Here is a 21,247-nt window from a genome sequence, read left to right as displayed (position 1 = left end):
TCTGCTTCAATGGCAGGGGAGAAGAAAAACAACCAATAAGGGCTGTATAACATAGTCTGGGTTAAAACAAATAAGCATGGGTGTAGCTTGCTTATTGCGGCGGTTACTACCCCTATTACCCCTAACTAATCAAGCTAGATATTTCACTTGGATGCAGCTCCATCACTGCTCTCTACATTAATGGTGGGGGAGGAAGGGAAATAGAACCAAGAGCTAAAAGAAACAGATAAGTATGAGAGAAAAAATGTGTGAAGCTTGCTGGGCAGACTGGATGGGCCGTTTGGTCTTCTTCTGCCGTCATTTCTATGTTTCTATGTTTTAACCACACTGAACTTTTAAAAATGAAGCTCAGTGTGTGCGCCAATCATTCCTATGCTTTGCAAGCATTTAGTTAACCCTCGGCACTGCTCCTTTCTAACACAGGGACAGCAGGAATTATTCCCCTTCCCTGGCTGAGAGTCTGCCCCATGCAAGGATCTGCCCTACTTTTAAGTTACGTTCTGGGAAGAAAGTCACTTTGCATATTGCATCTGCTGTGTACATCTCTGTTAATCCATCCGACTCTCTCATCTGTCCACTTGCAGCAGGGAAGATGTGAATTCATGGCCAGGGGTCAAAGGCTGGGCTATGTGCATGGAGCTGGGACGTCCATTTGGCCGCTATGAAACCAGAAGTAATGGCAAGAACCTGTTTAGGGAAGGAAGGTCCACGGTGGGGAGGGCAGGACGAGATAAGGAAATGCATCTAATTTCTGCTAAACTCTGAGCAGGCTGTCTGACATGCATTATGTCCTTTCAGTTACATGCTATTAGACCACTACAACTTGCTGGCCTTCGTTTCTGCGGTGGAGGAGATTAATAATAACTCGAAGATCCTACCCAACCTCACACTGGGATACCAGATTTATGACTCTGCCAACAATCTGGTCATATTGCTAACTTCTGCCATGAACGTATACTCTGGGACGGGCATCTGGATCCCTAACTACAGCTGCAGAACATCTGGCAAGCTGGCTGCTGTCATCGAAGGCCTGCCTGCAGAGAAATCAAGACAGATGTACAACTTGTTCAGCATCTACCACTACCCACAGGTGAGAGGCTTTCCTGATTTTTACAACATAACGCATGCCTAGGGCCCCCCATCTTTCAGTGAAATGAACGCAAACTGCTTTCCACAAACACTGATAGGGAAGGTGCACCTGGTCTGTCCATCTGAAGTTTGCTGAGGGTGCATTTTGTGATCTTCCTCCATTAGTTTAAACCCCACAATGGCTCTGGAACACAAGAACAGGAGAAATGCGATGCTGGGTCAGAGACCAAACTCCAGCGAGCTGAGCGCTCTGCCTTCAACAATCACAGGTGCCTGGAAGATCCCCCCCCAGAAAGGAGATTTATTGTACGCCTTGTTGCTCACTCCCAGGGATAGCATTGGCTTTCTTCAGTTTACCTGGCTAATAATCGGGCCGATCCAATACGGCGCACTCAGCCGAGCGCACTGTTTAACCCAGGGCTGGACGCGCGTCTGCAGCCCCTTACACCATAAGGGGATTAACACATCCAAAACGCACGTCCAGCCCCGCCGTGAAACTAACATGCATGCTGATGAGGCTATTAGCTATTCGCCTCAGATCCCGGACATTTTTACGCTCAGAAATTAAAGCCAGCCCAGAGCAGAGTTCCCCTAGCAGCCTCTCCAAGGCCCAGTTTTCACAAAAGAATGAGCTATTGACCCGTTGTCTTCCTTGGGTGCCTGGTACCATGCATGATGCCTCAGATTCCTGCTTGCCCCCCTGGTATGTCCAGTAAAAGGAATCCGTAATAAAACCAGAATGAGGGGCGGCCAAGTCTTGCAAGATCCCTGACTGACGAATGATCTGGTTTTCAACAGCTAAAAACTTCAGTCTGGAAACACTTTTTTTTTTTTTCTGTGCACATCCCTCGAAAAGAAACTCAGAATCCCTCTAATTCCCTAAAGTCTGAAATGTCGGCGTTGTGTGTCCATTTCTCTTTGCAACCCTGAAAAGAATGAACTCGGGGCGGGGGTCACTTGTTTAAGTGTGTGCCAAGTCTATAGAGAGAGTCGTGCAAGCAAAGGTCAGTGGGGTGAACCTGATGCAGCTTTTCCTGCAGAGAGGGACCAGACAGGGCTATTTATCCCCCACTGCTGGTTTTGCTCATTCTAGAGTCGCTGGGGTGGCAATAGCGAGGAGCATACAATATGGCTCTTTGCAGATGATGATCCTCCTGTTTGGGTAAGGGGCTGCGTTCCATTAGTGATGATTTAGTTAAGGCCCTTTCTAAGTTACCCATGCCTCCCACCACGGTAACTGTTTTAGGACTTCTGAATTTTTGCAGGCTTTGGATACCTGCCTTTAGTGAGAAAGCTTGGTTTTTGTATGCTGATACAAAAGGAAGTGGAAAGGATAGGGTGACTTTATCTGAGCAGGAAGTAAACGAACTGAAAGGACTATTATCTGAAGCCTTGCAGGCTCATACACTACAAGACATACGACCACAGCCAGCCTGTCCATCTACGGGTAACTTCAGGTAAACATACTTGGTCCGCAGTAGGTATACGGAATTCCATGGAACCTTTAATCTACTTGTCGGGGAAATGCACCCCTATTGAGAAGGGGATGACAACCTGCGAGAGGGGAGTGGTAGCGTGTGCTTCAGCTGGAGAAAAGTTAACTCACTATATTCCTTATGCGACAGTGACCATACACACCTCTCGATGTAGAATACTTGTTAGCCCCGATGAACATGTCTCTCTCTGCATCCCGTACTGGAAAATATAAAGCGATTTTAGATTCATTGGCTACTGAATTGAAACCATGGGGAAAGACAGTACCTGCAGTTGCCACCACTTTACAACAGATTTTAGAGGTTACTGATCACATACTTTGCCCTCATACATGTACTCAGAAGTTGCCACTAGAAGATGATCTATTACAATTACACTCCTCTTTGTTCCAAATCCTAGGCACTCATTAGTAATAGTAACGTTGACTGGTTTGATCTCTGAATTCGGTAAGATATCAGGGCACAGAGTTATTTAGGGGAAACTGAATTGCTTGATTTACAGCTGTCAGAAGAACTGGGGTATGTGAAATATTTGGGAAGCTATATACTGAAATTTGTCCTCCCTAAATTACCCCTCTTTGGCTAAACAAGACCTGAGAAAAAACGGATTTACTGTGCCACATAAACTTGGTCTGGAAGGATCAGCACAATTAAAATAAAATACACTTCCTAGCGCAGGGTCCTGGAGAGCCACAAACAGGCCAGGATATCCACCCTGAATACGCAGGAGATAGGTTTGCCCGCCATAGAGGTAACCTCCCCTGGACTTTGGGATGCAGCAGGAACCACTGGAAAGGCAATGGTTTTCCTGTAAAATGTTCTTTCCAGTTCTCTTTTAAAAATTGCCTTAGAAATATTTTTATAAAGAAACATTTTTGGGGACCGATCTCTTCTTACAGATTTATTGCAACCCCCTGGCATATTTTACTATGCAGAGGGAAAATATCCTCCTGTGAATCTCCATTAAAGTCCTCCGTCATTTCAGCAAGGCAAATTCTCATGGTTGTAGGACTCCAAGATTAAATATGAAGCTCAGTTGTATAGGGAAAGGTAACTTTCTCTCTGTTTAGCGATTTAAGGGGAAAATCAATACTGGTGTTTAGCAATTTACAACTGTACGGACTTTTCAAGGGACAGAGTCGACTAAATCATTTGAAAAAGTGATCGACCGACAGTTATGTAACAAGCGTCTTATAGGAAGAATCGATCTGATTATAATGGAAGAAGAGTCCCGTGACCAAGGAAATTCAATGCAGGATCCTCCAGTGCTGCTCCTATTCCCCTGTTGGGTTTCAAAAACTGGGAATGGATGACTCCAAACGTGGCGAATTGGACTCTCCTGTTCCACATGCGGTGGACGTGCCCTGGGCTGGAGATGTATTGGAAGGGAGCGGGATCCTGGACAGATAACATTGCTGGACGCTTTCTTCCCTTACACCCAGCAGTTATTTTCCTGGACCTAGCTGCCCGTTACGGTGCCCCTTCAAAAGAAAAAGACGCGGCAATGCCGATAGTGGTCCGTCTGCCTCAGAGCAGCCCAGCAACAGGAAGGCGGCTTCAGGCAATCTGGCAGGCGTCAACAATGGTTTGTATGTGAAAAGACAGATATCAGAACGCAATGCAAGATTGGAGCTTCTCTCCTGAAATATGAGAAAGGTGACGCGGGAGTAAACTGCTTGGGTTAGTGGGGCCTTGCACCCTGACTTAGGGAGCCGAGTCCTGACATCTACAAGTCCATGGCTTTCAGAATATCACTGCCAGGGTCTGGAATGTGAATTTTCTTTTTAAAGATAGGAGTATTTCTTCTTTTAAGTGCCTCTTGACTTAGTGGATTATTATAGCTCATTCCTGCAGGTACTTCACTTTTATATTAATATAAGAGGAGGTTGGGAATAAACCCCATCCTCATGAAGAGTAATTATTTAGAAGAAAGTGCAATGTTTAATCTTGCACCTAAGAGTCCTGAACCTGGAATACAAAGTCACCCCTGCTTTCTACTCATTTAATGACGGCAAACGTTCCCGTTCTGAAAAGACGGACGGTGCCATGGATTATAAACCAAATCAACTCAATTATATCACCTCACGTGTTCATCTTCATTAATATTCTGCTTGAACAAACATCAACTCAATACAAGTTTAATTTAATTGCATATATTCAACAGAAACGTTTTTGAGGAAGCTGGAGGTTCAGTCGTGCCTATGAGTAATGGTAAATCCTGGCCAGACGTGCAGCGTGCCAGGGTGAAGAATCACAGAGAGCCTTGCCCTGTCAGGATCAAAATCCATTACTGAAAAACAAAAACAAAAAAAAAATGCAAGAGCTGGGATAAGGAGAATTCACACAAGCTATGTGTACCGGGATTTCCCAGCTTGCATTGGTATAATTATGTTATAAATATGTAATAAGTAATCTCTCAGTGGCACAGAACGAGATGAATTCAATATTTTTTTTTCTCAACAGATCAGTTTCACCTCTCAGAATCTTATCATGAATGATGCTGATAAGTTTCCTTACTTCTACCGAACAGTCCCCAGTGCGCTGCACCTCTGCGCTGGTATCGTCAGGTTGCTGAAGCATTTTGGCTGGACCTGGGTCGGTATCATTGCACCGAATGATGACAGCAGCTCAAGGGCGGTCCAGATCCTGAAAGAAAGCATTGAACGGAATGGGGGCTGCATCGCTTTCGTAGAAATCTTCAGTACCAACAATATCATACCACCGGAGAAATTACGGAAAAGGTTTCAGAGCATCCGTGCATCATCAGTCAACGCGATCATTTTCTATTCTGATAAAGACGCTTTACTACATGAACATGCAAACATTATGAAAACACCTGGCAAGGTCATAATAACCACAGCTGAATGGGACATCTATTCAGTCGATAATGATTTGGGCTTCAAGAACAACACCTTGGCATTCACCATAGAAAAGAAGAATATTCCAAGCTTTTTCAAATTTATTCGTGAGACGGATCTTACCCGGCTTCCAAGTACAGAATATACCAAGGACTGGTTTCGGGGCTTGTGTGGCAGCTACTGCCCCAAGACCGTCAGAAGATCTTGCAGTAAGAATACATTACCCTACTACCCACACTGTACTGCCAAACACTTTGCGAGCAGTTACGCTGTATACAACGCCGTGTATGCCCTGGCGCATGCATTGCACGAGATGGTGATGCCTGGCTTCAGAAAGGATACCACGCGGAGGGCAGAAGGTCACAGATTGTTGGATGGTTTGCCCTGGAAGGTAACCTCATTTGTTAGGGGACTGCTATTATCAGACAAAGCATGAAAGGCAAGCAGGTTGCTGTGGAGTCTGTAGGCTAACCCATCCTGCCTAGATCCCCAAGGTCACAGAGTTATGCTAAGCTTGACATCCTGAAATAACTTGTCAGATTTTAGGATTACAGTGATCTCCAGGCTGATTCGACCAGAAGGGCGACCAGAATGATAAAGGGAATGGAACAGCTCCCCTATGAGGAAAGACTAAAGAGGTTAGGACTTTTCAGCTTGGAGAAGAGACGACTGAGGGGGGATATGATAGAGGTGTTTAAAATCATGAGAGGTCTAGAACGGGTAGATGTGAATCAGTTATTTAGTCTTTCAGATAATAGAAAGACTAGGGGGCACTCCATGAAGTTAGCATGTGGCACATTTAAAACTAATCGGAGAAAGTTGTTTTTCACCTAGCAGGAGTAGCCTAGTGGATAGAGCAGCGGACTATGAACCAGGAGACCAGGGTTTGAGTCCTGCTGTTGTTCCTTGTAACTTTGACAAGTCACTTTACCCTCCATTGCCTCAGGTACAAAACTCAGATTGTAAGCCCTCTGGGGATAGAGAAATACCTACAGTACCTGAATGTAACCTGGTGTGATATCTTGATTGAGATCAAATGTTGGTATATAAAAAAATAATAAATAAATAAACAATTAAGCTTTGGAATTTGATGCCAGAGGATGTGGTTAGTGTAGCTGGTTTTAAAAAAGGATTGGATAAGTTCTTGGAGGAGAAGTCCATTACCTGCTAGTAATTAAGTTGACTTAGAAAATAGCCACTGCTATTACTTCCAACGATAACATGGAATAGACTTAGTTTTTGGGTACTTGCCAGGTTCTTGTGGCCTGGTTTGGTCTCTGTTGGAAACAGGATGCTGGGCTTGATGGACCCTTGGTCTGACCCAGTATGGCATGTTCTTATGTTCTTATTCACCCCCCCCCCCCCCCCAGGTTTAAAGGTTGAGAATAGGTTGAACTCGTTTTGGCTGTTGCAAACTGTTGCAGACTGGACAGTGGACCCTTGGGCCGATCTGTTGGAGGAAGATGGTTGGAAGAGAGAGCTCCGTGGAGATGGGACAGACTGGGAGGCCTGGAGATCCAAGATCCCCCGGGAGGAGCCCTTGAGGATCCGGACCGCTGGCACTTAGGCGGCAGCAGCGAGACCAAAGCGAGGACGGAGCAGAAGACGAGCCAGGCGACAGACATGGAGTATCAGAGGTGAACCGGGATCAGGAACCAAGGATACAAACCGAGAAGAATCCAGAAGATGAGCAGGATCAGGAACACAGCAAGATCAGGATCAGGAATACAGCAGGATCAGGAACACACAAAGATCAGAAAAACAGCAGGACCAGGATCAGGAACACAGCAGGACCAGGATCAGAAACACGGCAACTGGTGCCTCCAAGGAGAGACCCTTGTTGCTAGGCAACCTCCTTAGCCAGATGCCAGGCTTAAATACCTTGCCAGCATCTGACATCATCAAGGAGGCGGGCCGGAGCTTCCTGCAGTTGAATCTTTAAAACAGTCTCCCTCGCGCGAGAGAGGAAGGTAAGGACCGGTCGCGAGTCTAGCGACCAGGACCACAACATCGGCCCCCAAGACCTCTAATCATACGCTCTACCGGATAAAACTGGGGGAAGGCCCGAGCGCCAGCTATCCTGAGGGAAACTTCGGAGGGAACCAGCTACCGTACTAGAAGGCTCCATTAGTCTTTCGCCCCTAATACCCAGGTCGGACGACCGATTTGCACGTCAGGACCACCTCGGGGCCTCCACCAGCGCTTCTTCTGACTTCGCCCTGCCCAGGCAAAGTTCACCATCAAAACACTTCCAGCTCCCTCGTCCTCCTCCCCACGCCAACTCTTAACCGTCCCACCTCACCTGGCACCATCCTAAGCCCTGTCAGCCCCCAGACTCCTGGGACTCTCACACTGCTCCCGGTGTCTTCCAGCATTGCTCCGACAGCAGAACCGGAGGCGTAAGCTACCAGCATCACCGTGAGAATATTATTCTGATAACTCGTGAATACAGTGTCGGAAGCTTCCAGAACCTGTCTGAAAATATTGGGATGCCTTTGGCTGGAGGATTTAGCTCAGCCCCTACCCTCCTGCCTCAGCTTAGGGTTGAGCTGGAGAGGGGGAATGAGGAGTGGTCCAGAGGTAATAATTTGTGCAAACCCACAGTGGGGAGGGGCGGTGATCAGCTATAGCGCTTCAGCTTTCAGAAAAAAAAATAAACTATTTTGGGAGGGATAAGGGCAGCAGGATCCACTTTGGTGGGCACTGGGGGATCAGGCCAGCAGGCTCGCTAGGCTGTTTTACTTACTTGAGGGCAAATAACCAGCAATTTTCTCTGAACAGAGCCAGTTAAGGTAAAAAGTTATCCGAGTGCACCTACCCAGATTATTTTCAGACCTAACCAGCGATGGTCAACAGGGCCGTGCATGGGTTCGTTTTATTTCATTTCAAGTAGTTCACACTAAATCAAAATAAGTGGCAAGGAGGCACCATGAACACGACCCGAACCCGAGGAGCGCTGCGAAATCCCAGCGCACATCCTTCCCGGATCACTCCCAGGACGTGCCCTCCACCCACACCTCTGATAAAAGAGAGAGACGGGCGTCTCCCCCCTCTCTCCACTTCCTGAAGGTGGGTCGGCAAACCTTCATTGGGACACTCGGGACGCTCCGCCACCCAATCCCGCTCCTGTCTTGGCTTGTCGGGGAACCCGAAAGGCCGAGTCCTCTGAAACGTCGAGGTTCCTGTAGGGATGAAAGCGCCTGGGACCCCGGGAACGACCCCCGATAGCCGAGAGGCGCTGGAATTGCTTCTTATCCTCCAGCAACCGGGGAAACGGAGATTCGCCAGACTTCCTGGCCAGCTTTTCCAGCTCACTCCCAAACAGCAGGGAGCCTGTAAAGGGCATTTTTGGTCAGATTAGCTGAGAAGATTGCATCAGCGGACCAATTTGGCAACCATAGCCGAGGTCTGGCCGCCGCCACCACAGCCACTCCTCTGGCCGAGGTACGGACCCGCGTCTGCTAAAAAGATGACAGCAGCTTCCCTAACTGCTCTGGAATTCACCCCAGAATAATCCACCTCCTGAGAGAGAAGCAGACACGAACGTGCGGCAAGAGCGCAACAGGAAGCAACCTGTCAAGTCATGCGTGGAAGAGACCAAGGTGCAGGGAAGAGGGATTCAGTTTTGTAAGGAACTGGGGAAACCTTTGGGGAAGGGGGAGACTTTTCTGAAAGGGATGGGCTCCCCCTTAACCAGGGTGGAACCAAGCTGCTGGCGCTAACTTCCAAAAAGGAGATAGAGCAGCTTTTACACTAGAACAAGGGGGGAAGCCGAGAGTTGCTCAGCAGCGCAAGGTGCGGAGGGGTACGGCATGACCGGGGGCGAGGGCGCAAGGCAGAAGGATTGCCTAGGGCACCTTATACCTTTGCACCGGCCACGCTTCCAGGATCCTCAGCTGGTAGAAATGCAAATCAAATAGCGAAGGCAACCAATGAAGAAAGTGAGGACTCTGGCGTTGACCTTATCATCCATCTGGGAACCAAGGACCTTGCTAGAAACAACAGAGAGATTTCCAGGCTCCGGGCAAGCAGATTGGGCACAATGTGCAGAGGCGTTACCTGCTCATGGAGAGGCTAAGCCGTATAGATAACTTCAATGCACGGCGCAAAACCTGGTGCTTGGGATATACCGGGGGCTGGGGCCGTGTATGGGACAGTAAGAGGCTCTACGGCAAAGACGGCTTACGTCTGTCTGTAAAAACAGAAACCCCGCGATGTCCGTCCTAGAAACAGGAAAATCAACCACAAAGACAGGCACCGATTCAAACAAAAATCAAAGCGTGACCCCAATACTCTGCAGATATGAGAATCAAGAACTGGGGTGCAGGTCTAAGACCTCCCTTAGAAAAGAGATTACCCAGACGACTCAATCCCCGCCCCAGACCGAGAACAGTCACTTCCATATTTTTTTTAAGCATCGTTTTTAACTGCAAATAAAAAAAAATTACCTTTAGGCAAAAATATAGTTAAACACATTGACGAGAGCGAAGCAAACCCCGACCTCAGCTGGCGTTTTGGATCTCCTGCATCAGGGGGACTTAGCTCTTATGTAGAATCTTCTGGCGTGATCGCTCTGACTGGATCCGCAGACCTCCGTATCTTCAAACCCCGACCTCAGCTGGCGTTTTGGATCTCCTGCATCAGGGGGACTTAGCTCTTATGTAGAATCTTCCGGCGTGATCGCTCTGACTGGATCCGCAGACCTCCGTATCTTCAAACCCCGACCTCAGCTGGCGTTTTGGATCTCCGGCATCAGGGGGACTTAGCTCTTATGTAGTATCTTCCGGCGTGATCGCTCTGACTGGATCCGCAGACCTCCGTATCTTCAAACCTCGACCTCAGCTGGCGTTTTGGATCTCCGGCATCAGGGGGACTTAGCTCTTATGTAGAATCTTCCGGCGTGATCGCTCTGACTGGATCCGCAGACCTCCGTATCTTCCTGAAAGAGGCCGATCTGGTTCTCAAAGGAGGTGGCTGAAAAGAAATAAAGGCAGAAAGATCAGCGTTCAGGAAGAATAAAAAGGATCCCAGAAAGAGGAATGCAGGGAAGAGGGAGCCGAAGAAAGAAATCAGGAAAGCAAAAGGCCAAGCAGAGGAAAGGATTGTCAAAGAGATAAAGCGAGGTGACAAAACATTCTTCAGATACGTCAGAGAAAGAAGGGAGGTCCGAAGTGGTATAGTGAAGCTGAAAGGTGGCGAGGAATAATGTGAGGAAAGACGAGGACATGGCAGAAATATTAAACAAATACTTCAGTTCGGTGTTCACTAGAGAAGACCCTGGAGAAGGACCCTCACTAGTTAACAAGAAACGGGAGGGGAGTGGAGAATATGTAACTCCATTTACAGAAGAGAATGTATGGGAAGAGCTGGGGAAACTGAAAGTGGACAAAGCCATGGGGCCGGATGAGGTTCACCCCAGGATACTGAGGGAGCTCAGAGATGGGCTGGCGGCTCCGCTGCGTGACCTGATCAATAGATCCCTGGGAACGGGAGTGGTGCCGAGTGATTGGAGAAGAGCGGTGGTGGTCCCACGTCACAAGAGTGGGAGCAGAGAGGAGGCTGGAAACTACAGACCGGTTAGGCTCCCCTCAGTGGTGGGTAAAGTGATGGAGTCACTGCTGAAGGAAAGGAGAGTGAACTATCTACAATTCAGTAGGATGCTGGACCTGAGGCAGCATGGAGTCACCAGGGGAAGGTCCCGCAGACAAATCTGATTGAGTTTTTTGATTGGATGACTAGAGAATTGAATCGAGAAAGAGCGCTCGATGTGAGCTACTTGGATTTCAGCAAAGCTTTTGATACGGTCCCACATAGGAGGCTCGTGAATAAAGTGAGAAGCTTTGGAGCGGGCGCCAAAGTGGTGGCCTGGATTACAAACTGGTTGACGGACAGAAGACGGAGGGTGATGGCAAATGGAACTTACTCTGAAGAGAGAGCGATGTTAAGTGAGTGCCGCAAGGATCGATGTTGGGATCAGTTCTGTTCAATATCTTTGTGAGCGACATTGTGGACGGGATAGAAGGTAAGGTTTGTCCATTTGCAGATGACATTAAGATCTGCAACAGAGTGGACACGCCGGAAGGAGTGGAGAGAATGAAAAGAAGTAAGGAAGAGCCATTGAGTAGTACATTAAAGGCTGGTGCAGTTTGCTTTCCTATAGGACGATCTGGGTGAGCAGACAGTTACATCAAGGACTGTGACCTGCTACAAATAAACTGAGCATCTTACTTACAGGCCCTAAAGGTACCGACTGGATTGGAAAGGGGGGGCGTTACCCAGCGTGTGCCCGAGGGATTGGTCAGAAGGGCTATTGGGATAGTTTGCCTTTTGGTGGGAGATACAGAAGCCTGCAGCAGGGTAGACACCCTGGAAAATGTGGAAAACGTGAAGATGCACTTAATGATAGAGGTGTTTAAAATCATGAGAGGCCTAGAACGGGTAGATGTGAATCGGTTATTTACTCTTTCGGATAGTAGAAAGACTAGGGGGCACTCCATGAAGTTAGCATGGGGCACATTTAAAACTAATCGGAGAAAGTTCTTTTTCACTCAATGCACAATTAAACTCTGGAATTTGTTGCCAGAGAATGTGGTTCGTGCAGTTAGTATAGCTGTGTTTAAAAAAGGATTGGATAAGTTCTTGGAGGAGAAGTCCATTACCTGCTATTAAGTTCACTTAGAGAATAGCCACTGCCATTAGCAATGGTTACATGGAATAGACTTAGTTTTTGGGTACTTGCCAGGTTCTTATGGCCTGGATTGGCCACTGTTGGAAACAGGATGCTGGGCTTGATGGACCCTTGGTCTGACCCAGTATGGCATTTTCTTCTTCTTTCTTCTTAGGAACCGTCTATTTCTTTATTTATTATTTTTATATACCGACATTCATCTCAATCGAGATATCACACCGGTTTACATTCAGGTACTGTAGGTATTTCTCTATCCCCAGAGGGCTTACAATCTAAGTTTTTGTACCTGAGGCAATGTAGGGTAAAGTGACATGCCCAAGGTCACAAGGAGCAACTGGCAGCTAAAACTTAATGCTAAAAATACACAGGGGCACCAAATCTGGTGTGCAGACAAAAGTAGGAAGCACAGTATTGGGTTGAGGGTCTTACCTGCAAAAAAAGAATGGGATGAGAGGATAATCCTATCTGCTTATCTTAAAGGGGAAAAGTGACAGCAGAAGCAAGAAGGATGTGCAGATGCATTTGCAATAGTAATTAATTACCTGGGCAAATCAAATCTGCACATATTATGGGATACTTGTATCTGTACCCCACAGCGTAAGCAGGTATGAAGGCTTGTGCATGAATACTGTACAGGTAATGCAATGAAAACAGCTATTTCCATGCTCTGAGCCCGTACCTGGACAAATCAAATCTGCACATATTGGGGCGGATTTTAAGAGCCCTGCTCGCCTAAATCCGCCCAAATCCGCCCAAATCCGGGCGGATTTAGGCGAGCAGGGCCCTGCGCGCCGGTGAGCCTATTTTACATAGGCCTACCGGCGCGCGCAGAGCCCTGGGACTCGCGTAAGTCCCGGGGTTTTCGGAGGGGGGCGTGTTGGGGGCGGGCCCGGTCGTCGCAGCGTTTAGGGGGCGTGTCGGCAGCGTTTTGGGGGCGGTACGGGAGCGTGGCTACGGCCCGGGGCGGTCCGGGGGCGTGGCCGTGCCCTCCGTACCCGCCCCCAGGTCGCGTCCCGGCGCGCAAGAGGCCCGATGGCGCGCGGGGATTTAAGCCTCCCTCTGGGAGGCGTAAATCCCCCAACAAAGGTAAGGGGGGGGCTTAGACAGGGCCGGGCGGGTGGGTTAGGTAGGGGAAGGGAGGGGAAGGTGAGGGGAGGGCAAAAGGAAGTTCCCTCCGAGGCTGCTCCGATTTCGGAGCGGCCTTGGAGGGAACGGGGGTAGGCTGTGCGGCTCGGCGCGCGCCGGCTATACAAAATCAATAGCCTTGCGCGCGCCGATCCAGGTTTTTAGCAGATACGCGCGGCTCCGCGCGTATCTACTAAAATCCAGCGTACTTTTGCTTGCGCCTGATGCGCCAGCAAAAGTACGCCAAATCGCGCGGTTTGAAAATCTACCCCATTATGGGATACTTGTACCTGTACCCTACAGCGTAAGCAGGTATGAAGGCTTGTGCATGAATACTGTACACGTAATGCAATGAAAACAGCTATTTCCATGCACTGAGCCCGTACCTGGACAAATCAAATCTGCACATATTATGGGATACTTGTACCTGTACCCTACAGCGTAAGCAGGTATGAAGGCTTGTGCATGAATACTGTACACGTAATGCAATGAAAACAGCTATTTCCATGCACTGAGCCCGTACCTGGACAAATCAAATCTGCACATATTATGGGATACTTGTACATGTACCCCGCAGCGTAAGCAGGTATGAAGGCTTGTGCATGAATACTGTACATGTAATGCAATGAAAACAGCTATTTCCATGCACTGAGCCCGTACCTGGGCAAATCAAATATACACATATTATGGGATACTTGTACCTGTACCCCACAGCGTAAGCAGGTATGAAGGCTTGTGCATGAATACTGTACATGTAATGCAATGAAAACAGCTATTTCCATGCACTGAGCCCGTACCTGGGCAAATCAAATATACACATATTATGGGATACTTGTACCTGTACCCTACAGCGTAAGCAGGTATGAAGGTTTGTGCATGAATACTGTACACGTAATGCAATGAAAACAGCTATTTCCATGCACTGGGCCCGTACCTGGGCAAATCAAATCTGCACATATTATGGGATACTTGTATCTGTGCCCCGCAGCGTAAGCAGGTATGAAGGCTTGTGCATGAATACTGTACACGTAATGCAATGAAAACAGCTATTTCCATGCTCTGAGCCCGTACCTGGGCAAATCAAATATGCACATATTATGGGATACTTGTACCTGTGCCCCGCAGCGTAAGCAGGTATGAAGGCTTGTGCATGAATACTGTACAGGTAATGCAATGAAAACAGCTATTTCCATGCTCTGAGCCCGTACCTGGGCAAATCAAATATGCACATATTATGGGATACTTGTACCTGTACCCCGCAGCGTAAGCAGGTATGAAGGCTTGTGCATGAATACTGTACACGTAATGCAATGAAAACAGCTATTTCCAAGCACTGAGCCCGTACCTGGACAAATCAAATCTGCACATATTATGGGATACTTGTACCTGTACCCCGCAGCGTAAGCAGGTATGAAGGCTTGTGCATGAATACTGTACAGGTAATGCAATGAAAACAGCTATTTCCATGCACTGCGCCCGTACCTGGACAAATCAAATATGCACATATTATGGGATACTTGTACCTGTACCCCGCAGCGTAAGCAGGTATGAAGGCTTGTGCATGAATTCTGTACATGTAATGCAATGAAAACAGCTATTTCCATGCACTGCACTGAGCCCGTACCTGGGCAAATCAAATCTGCACATATTATGGGATACTTGTACCTGTACCCCGCAGCGTAAGCAGGTATGAAGGCTTGTGCATGAATACTGTACAGGTAATGCAATGAAAACAGCTATTTCCATGCACTGAGCCCGCATACTCTTCCCATTTTCCTATCTATTTTTTTTTTAAATATACGACTGTGTATCTTACAGGCAAAAATAATGGAGCATTTCCTTGCATAAAAATGCAATTTATGGGCATAAGTCAGAATTCTTTTTAAGACGTGTGTAATTGAAATTACCAGTTCACCAGTTACTCCAGCAATTCACGCAGGCCTCCTCTAAGCCAACAAGACTCTCCCGGTTCCTCACCCAGCCAATACTACACAATAAACATGTTTGCTATCACTTGCGCAAGATTAGCAGGTGTACGATTGCACAAGTTGCTAAATCTATGCAGATCAATTCTTCTACAATAACAACTTACACATGAAACTGTTGGCCTTGCCTCAGCACGCCCACCTTTTATTTTTAACTCTCTCTATGTGTGCAGGAACCTTAAAATACTCACGTACTTTTGATGTTTAGAAAATTGCAATTACACGAGTAGAGGCTAATTATGTGTTTATTTGACTGATATTTTCTACATGTCCTTTTCAAATGAGTGTGCCTTATATCAGACTTCTCGGCTTGCACGTAGGGTCACTACTGAAAATGTTGCTTCTCCCTCTACAGCTGCATCCTTATCTGAAGAACATGCACTTTAAGAACGTTCTGGGAGAAGAGAAGGTTTTTGATCAAAACGGCAACCTCATCATTGGCTACGATATCCTAAATTTAGTCTATTTACCCAATAGGACAGCAACTTCAGAAATTGTTGGAAATTACAATCCTAACGCTCCCTCTGGGCAAGAGTTCACCATCAACGAGAAGGCAATCGTGTGGGACAGCACATTCACCCAGGTCAGAACTAAGTAAGACCAGGACATGAGAGAAGACAGCAGGGGAAAATGATTCAAGTCAATGGAGAGCTCGGAGATGTTGATTCAGTTTTATGGGTAACAAGGAGCACTGATGGCACAAGACATCCCCAAAGCAACCCGAATGTATGATTCCAGGTCAAAGCTTCTTGTATATTTTCTTTAAAAGAACCAAATAGGGCTCATTCCTCGCCTTCAAATGCCAGTGAATAGCTTGGCAATGATCTCATAAAACCAAACGACCCGAGATGACTCCTGACTAAAAAGAAATGTAACACTGAGTTTAAAAATCTAAACCCTGGAGTTATATCCTTTACACAGATATTTTTCTCCATATTTAGATTCCTCCACAATCCAAATGCAGCGAGAGCTGCTCTCCTGGCTACAGGAAGTTACCTAGAAGGAGAGAGCCCGTCTGCTGCTACGACTGCATTCCCTGCCCAGACGGCGAGGTCGCCAACCAAACAGGTGGGTGATTATCATGCGGCATGGCTACAAGTGATTCTAATATCATTCTCAAGCTGCCGCCACGCCGGCTACATTCAACTGGGGGCTTTTAATAGTCTGCGGGACGCTCAAAGAATGGCGAGGAGCCATGGCGCCATGCGTTCTGCGCCACATCTTTGTTACGCCACTAAAAAATTCTCATCATCGGTTCTGAGTCATAAGAAGCTGCCATACTGGGTCAGACCGAGGGGTCCATCGAGCCCAGCATCCTGTTTTATAACATGCACGCGTCTATATGCACTTAATTTTAAGTGGGCGCATACCTGCGAATGCCACTTCTGCCACGATAACAAGCGAGCATAAAAACCAGGAACAGAGCAAACAGAAACGATAGCAGCAAGTCGACATCTGCGGGATAACAAAGAAGCTGCAAGCCTCAGGACTAGTTTAGCATGAATGTATGTAAGGCGCTGAGCGTCCACAAACAGCAGGACACTCTCACATCCCACATGCATGCCACACAAAATCAGCAAATTCTCCTACAAACATCACCGACACCACCGAGTGTGGAAACCCAATCATTTTAAATGGTCTCTAAGCGATACAGTCAAAAGATTGTAAAGAGACGTCCAAGCTAGCTTATAGTCATTAGGCAATTCCCCGTGCGTGCATAACACATCTAATCTTTCTATATGCATCCAGGCAGCCATGACATTAAACCACGATGCAAGAGGAGGAGGATCCAAACGTTCAATCTACAGCAAAAAGCCACTAATACGTCCACATACACAAGGAGGTGGATATTTATTTATTTATTTAGGGTTTTTATATACCGACATTCTCGATATACATATCAAATCAAGTCGGTTTCCATATAACAAAACTGTCGCCAGTAAGGCGTTACATTAAACAATAGACAGAGTATTCAACAGAGAACGTGCAGCGTTACATTAAACAATCAACAGATTATTGAACACAAGAACGTAAATCAATAAATATTAAATGTAAAAAAGATATATAAAATAGGCGACAAAAAAATTCGTCAAATAACATGAATAAATGATACGATAACTGCAAATAATTGGTAGGTAAGGTTGAATTGTACCGGTAGGGGTATACAGGTGATAGTGATCAATGTTGAAAGACATAACTTATGGGAAGAGCATGAGCTAGAGAGCTGATGCTTCAAGAGAGGATCTTTCATAGCAAGTGGGTGGACTGTCCAGATAAGGTCCGGAGGGTCATGAGGGTATAAGGTCAGTAGTGGATTTTATATTGCGCTATTTTGCTCTTTGACCTGTGTCGAAGTGTTCCTGCGATTCCGGAAAGGCTTGCCGGAAGAGCCACGTTTTAAGGTTTTTCTTGAAGGTTAGATGGCAGGTTTCAAGTCGAAGATCTGGCGGTAATGAGTTCCAAAGGGTGGGCCCGGCTGTGGAGAGTGCTCGTTAACTAGCGAAGTTTTAATCGGGGGAGCATATAAAGAACCTTTATAATTATATCTGATAGGTCTTTTTGATGTGTGAAGGCGGAGTTGCGAGGTAAGATTTAGGTGAGCGCTTCCCATAATATCCTTGTGGATCATTGATAATGTCTTGAAGGTGATTCTAGCTTTTATGGGAAGCCAGTGGAGGTAGAGAAGAATTGGAGTGATGTGGGCTCTTTTGTTGGTGTTGGTGAGTAGCCTCGCCGCAGCGTTTTGTACCATCTGTAAGGGTTTTATGGATGATAACGGAAGACCTAGCAGAAGAGAATTGCAGTAGTCTAACTTGGACAGAATTATAGACTGAACTACTAAACGGAAGTCACTGATATATGAAATAGAATATATGAAATAGGATATATGAAATAGAGGAGACCCCAGGAACAAAAAAAAACGGCCATCAAAGGAAAGACGAGCCCCAGTAACTATGAACCAGAGAGAAAACCTCCTCCCAGAAAGGGAAAAAAATATCTTAGGACATAGGAGAAATTTATGAATTAAAGAATCGATTCTGCATTGGGGACAAGAATCAGAATGAGTTATGCCAAATTTATCAATGCAATTATTTATAATATAACTCCTGAAATGTAGCATCCAGGCAAAGTTTTAAACAAGATTCAAAGCAAAGACTAAATATCCTTGGCAGAAATATTAAGACCAGTCATTCAAGACCAGGAGTGTGCAAGATCAGTCAGTAAATCAGGATTCACCTTATATAAGCGAAGTTTATAGCACCAAGATAACCTATCTGACCTTTTCCCCATTGATCGCATGATCACTACCAAAGAGTCCGAATGAAATAACCCTGGATAAGACCATGGCAGATGACAAACACAACGTCTGGCCTGTAAAAACCCACAGAAATGAGATCTGGAAATCTGTTATTTATATATCATACAGTTGTTCAAACAAACAAACAAAAAGACATTGATCATCTAAACAATACACATTCCCTGCCCTGCCATATTTGAAACTGGCAACTGTACCCGTTCTCTGCCCGGGTGGCGAGCCTTTTTATTGGCACATCTGCTCTTGTTTTGAGCCGAATTTCCCTAGAAATTCACTGTAAGAGTGTCCCTTCCACATACTCACACCCTCATGCAGGCTCCCTCACTCTCTGGCACACACACACATCCCCTCATATAGGCTCCCTCTGTGAAACCCACACTCAAGCATCCCGTGCACTCCCCCTCTTACCAACCAAGCTGTCTCTCGCACTCCCCCACACCCCTTCTCCTCTCTCACACTCACATTCTCTCTCACCAGCATCCCCCTCCCCTCATATAGGCTCCCTCTCTCTGAAACCCACAGTCAAGCAACCCCCCACCCACCCTCTCTTACCCCCCATGCTCTCTCACACCCTCCCCACCCCCTCTCATCAACCATATTCTGTCACCCCCCCCCCATTCACACACACACATCCTCTCTCACCGGCATCCCACCCCCCAATTCTGTCTCTCACACCCTCCTCTGTGACAGGCATGCCGCGGGACCCACGCCGTTGGCGAAGATGAAGGCTCGGCACGCTGTCCGCAGCGAAGAGGAAGTCCCGGCGCGCCGTTCTAGGCACAGTGGGGACTTCCATTTTAGGCTTGATCAGTAAATAGCAGTGGAGACCCCGGTATGCCATGAATGGAGAGTGTCCCGCTGCACAGGCTCCAGTCGCAGCGAAGATGAAGGGCCAGGCGCGCTGATCGCAGCACATGGGGGCCTTCCCTTTTCACCAGGAAGGGCGCGCCGTGCCTCCATCTTCACCGCAAATGGAGCGTCTACCGCGGGATGCGTTCCGTTCGCAGCATACCAGGGTCTCCTCTGCAATTTTCTGTCTGTCCCGTGATGTCCGCTGTCCTTGGGGTTTGAGGGAGGAATCTTGTGCAGTATCTCTTGGCCAGGTGAGCACCAACAGACAGCATTATAGCGCCATCTATTGGCGGGCTGTGAAACATGCAGCCCGCTATAGCGAGCACTGATGGACACCAAGCCCAATATATTATAGATATCCTATCTCGCAAACCCAGAGAAAATTGTGGGTTACCAACTATTTATTTAAAGGCTTTTATATAACGATGTTCCTGTACTGGTACATATCACGTCGGTTTACATAGATCCAAAGTTGGAAATTACATCGAACAAGAGGTTACAAATAACAGGGCTAACTTGTTAGAGATTATAGAAAAGAGAGATTATAGAAACCTCTCTTCCTCCCCCCTCTCCCCTCCCTCCTTCTCCCCCCCCCTTGCCCTCTTTCTCTGTTTCTACTGTTTATCTTTCTTAGTTATTCTTACTGTTAGTTAATTATGTATTAGTTCTTAATTATTAAGTTGTTATATCTACAATGTTACCCTTTCCCTTAGTTATTTACTTACTAGTTGGTATTTATTACTACCTTGTTCTATGTACAACGCTTGCCGTTTTGTTTTGTTTACTGTAAACAGACGCGATATCCTCGGATGAACGGCGGTATACAAACTCCAATAAATAAATAAATAAATAGAAAAGGTGAGAACGATTTAAAATTATTATTACAAAAAACACATAGTAAATTACAGTCAAGCTCGGATTAACGAAAGCCTTCTTAAGCCAGGGTGCATATTTTAGTCCAATTAACGGGCGAAATTATGGTTACGGCATCATATATCTGGCGTGGAGTAAGAAAAGCGTGAATCGGAGACCTTTAAGTGAATGCCTTTGTGAAAAGCCAACTAGTGGTAACAAGCCCGATGCTTCAGTGGGATCTCTCCAAAGCTTGCAATAAATAACGTCACGCAAGCTGAACAGGTCGAAACAACAAGGTTGTCGCAACTCATCCGGTGGTTCACCGTCAGGAGTATGCAGCCAACCAAAGAGAGAGAATGCTGATTTAGCAGCTACTATATTAGGGACACAAAAGACATAAAAATAGCAGTGATCCACTCCCACAAAAAAAAACAAAAAACGTAATTGACAAGCGACATTATAAATTCTAATGTCAGGTAAGTTCAGATCCCCATAAGATTTGGGACACATCAATTTAGTATAGCTAATTCTAGCTCTCTTACCCCACCATAGGAAGTGGACGATTATGTATTTTGGGCACGCTATATCTTTATTTGGGATCCAACACTGCACTATTTTTATTCTGTATAGTAGCTTAGAGAATATTACCATTTTATATAAAGCAGATTTACCAAGCAAGGTAAGTGGTAGATCCACCCAGGCTTGTAGCTGAGATTGAATTTCTGTAAATAGAGATTTGCAGCATAAGGCAAAGGTTTATCCCTAGTAACGTAGATACTAAATATTTCAACTTATTCAGTGACCAGCTAAGAGGAAATTCTCCCCTCCAGTTTAATCTAGTAGAATCATCTAATGCCAAAACCTCAGACTTGTAAAATTAATCCTCAACCCTGCAAAACTACCAAACACAATAAAAAGATCCATTATATGAGATAGAGAGACAAAAGGATTGCCAATTTGTCAAAACCGATGTGATATGTCTATGA

The 21,247-nt window shown here is 46.4% G+C and overlaps 1 protein-coding gene across 1 annotated transcript in view; it reads left to right on the top strand.

Moving 5' to 3' along the window:
* Positions 1 to 21,247, top strand: part of LOC115080268 (vomeronasal type-2 receptor 26-like) — a 28,937-nt gene that overhangs the window by 2,522 nt on the left and 5,168 nt on the right. Inside the window, exons 2-5 of the mRNA XM_029584422.1 lie at positions 799 to 1,090; positions 5,046 to 5,831; positions 15,594 to 15,821; positions 16,180 to 16,306. Of these exons, the coding sequence (XP_029440282.1) occupies positions 799 to 1,090; positions 5,046 to 5,831; positions 15,594 to 15,821; positions 16,180 to 16,306 (1,433 nt within the window). The remainder of the gene's footprint in view (positions 1 to 798; positions 1,091 to 5,045; positions 5,832 to 15,593; positions 15,822 to 16,179; positions 16,307 to 21,247) is intronic.

This window comes from Rhinatrema bivittatum, chromosome 19 (assembly GCF_901001135.1).
Source record: "Rhinatrema bivittatum chromosome 19, aRhiBiv1.1, whole genome shotgun sequence".
Classification (NCBI taxonomy): domain Eukaryota; kingdom Metazoa; phylum Chordata; class Amphibia; order Gymnophiona; family Rhinatrematidae; genus Rhinatrema; species Rhinatrema bivittatum.
Note: the sequence above shows the minus strand (reverse complement) of the source record. Positions and strands in the feature narration are given on the sequence as shown.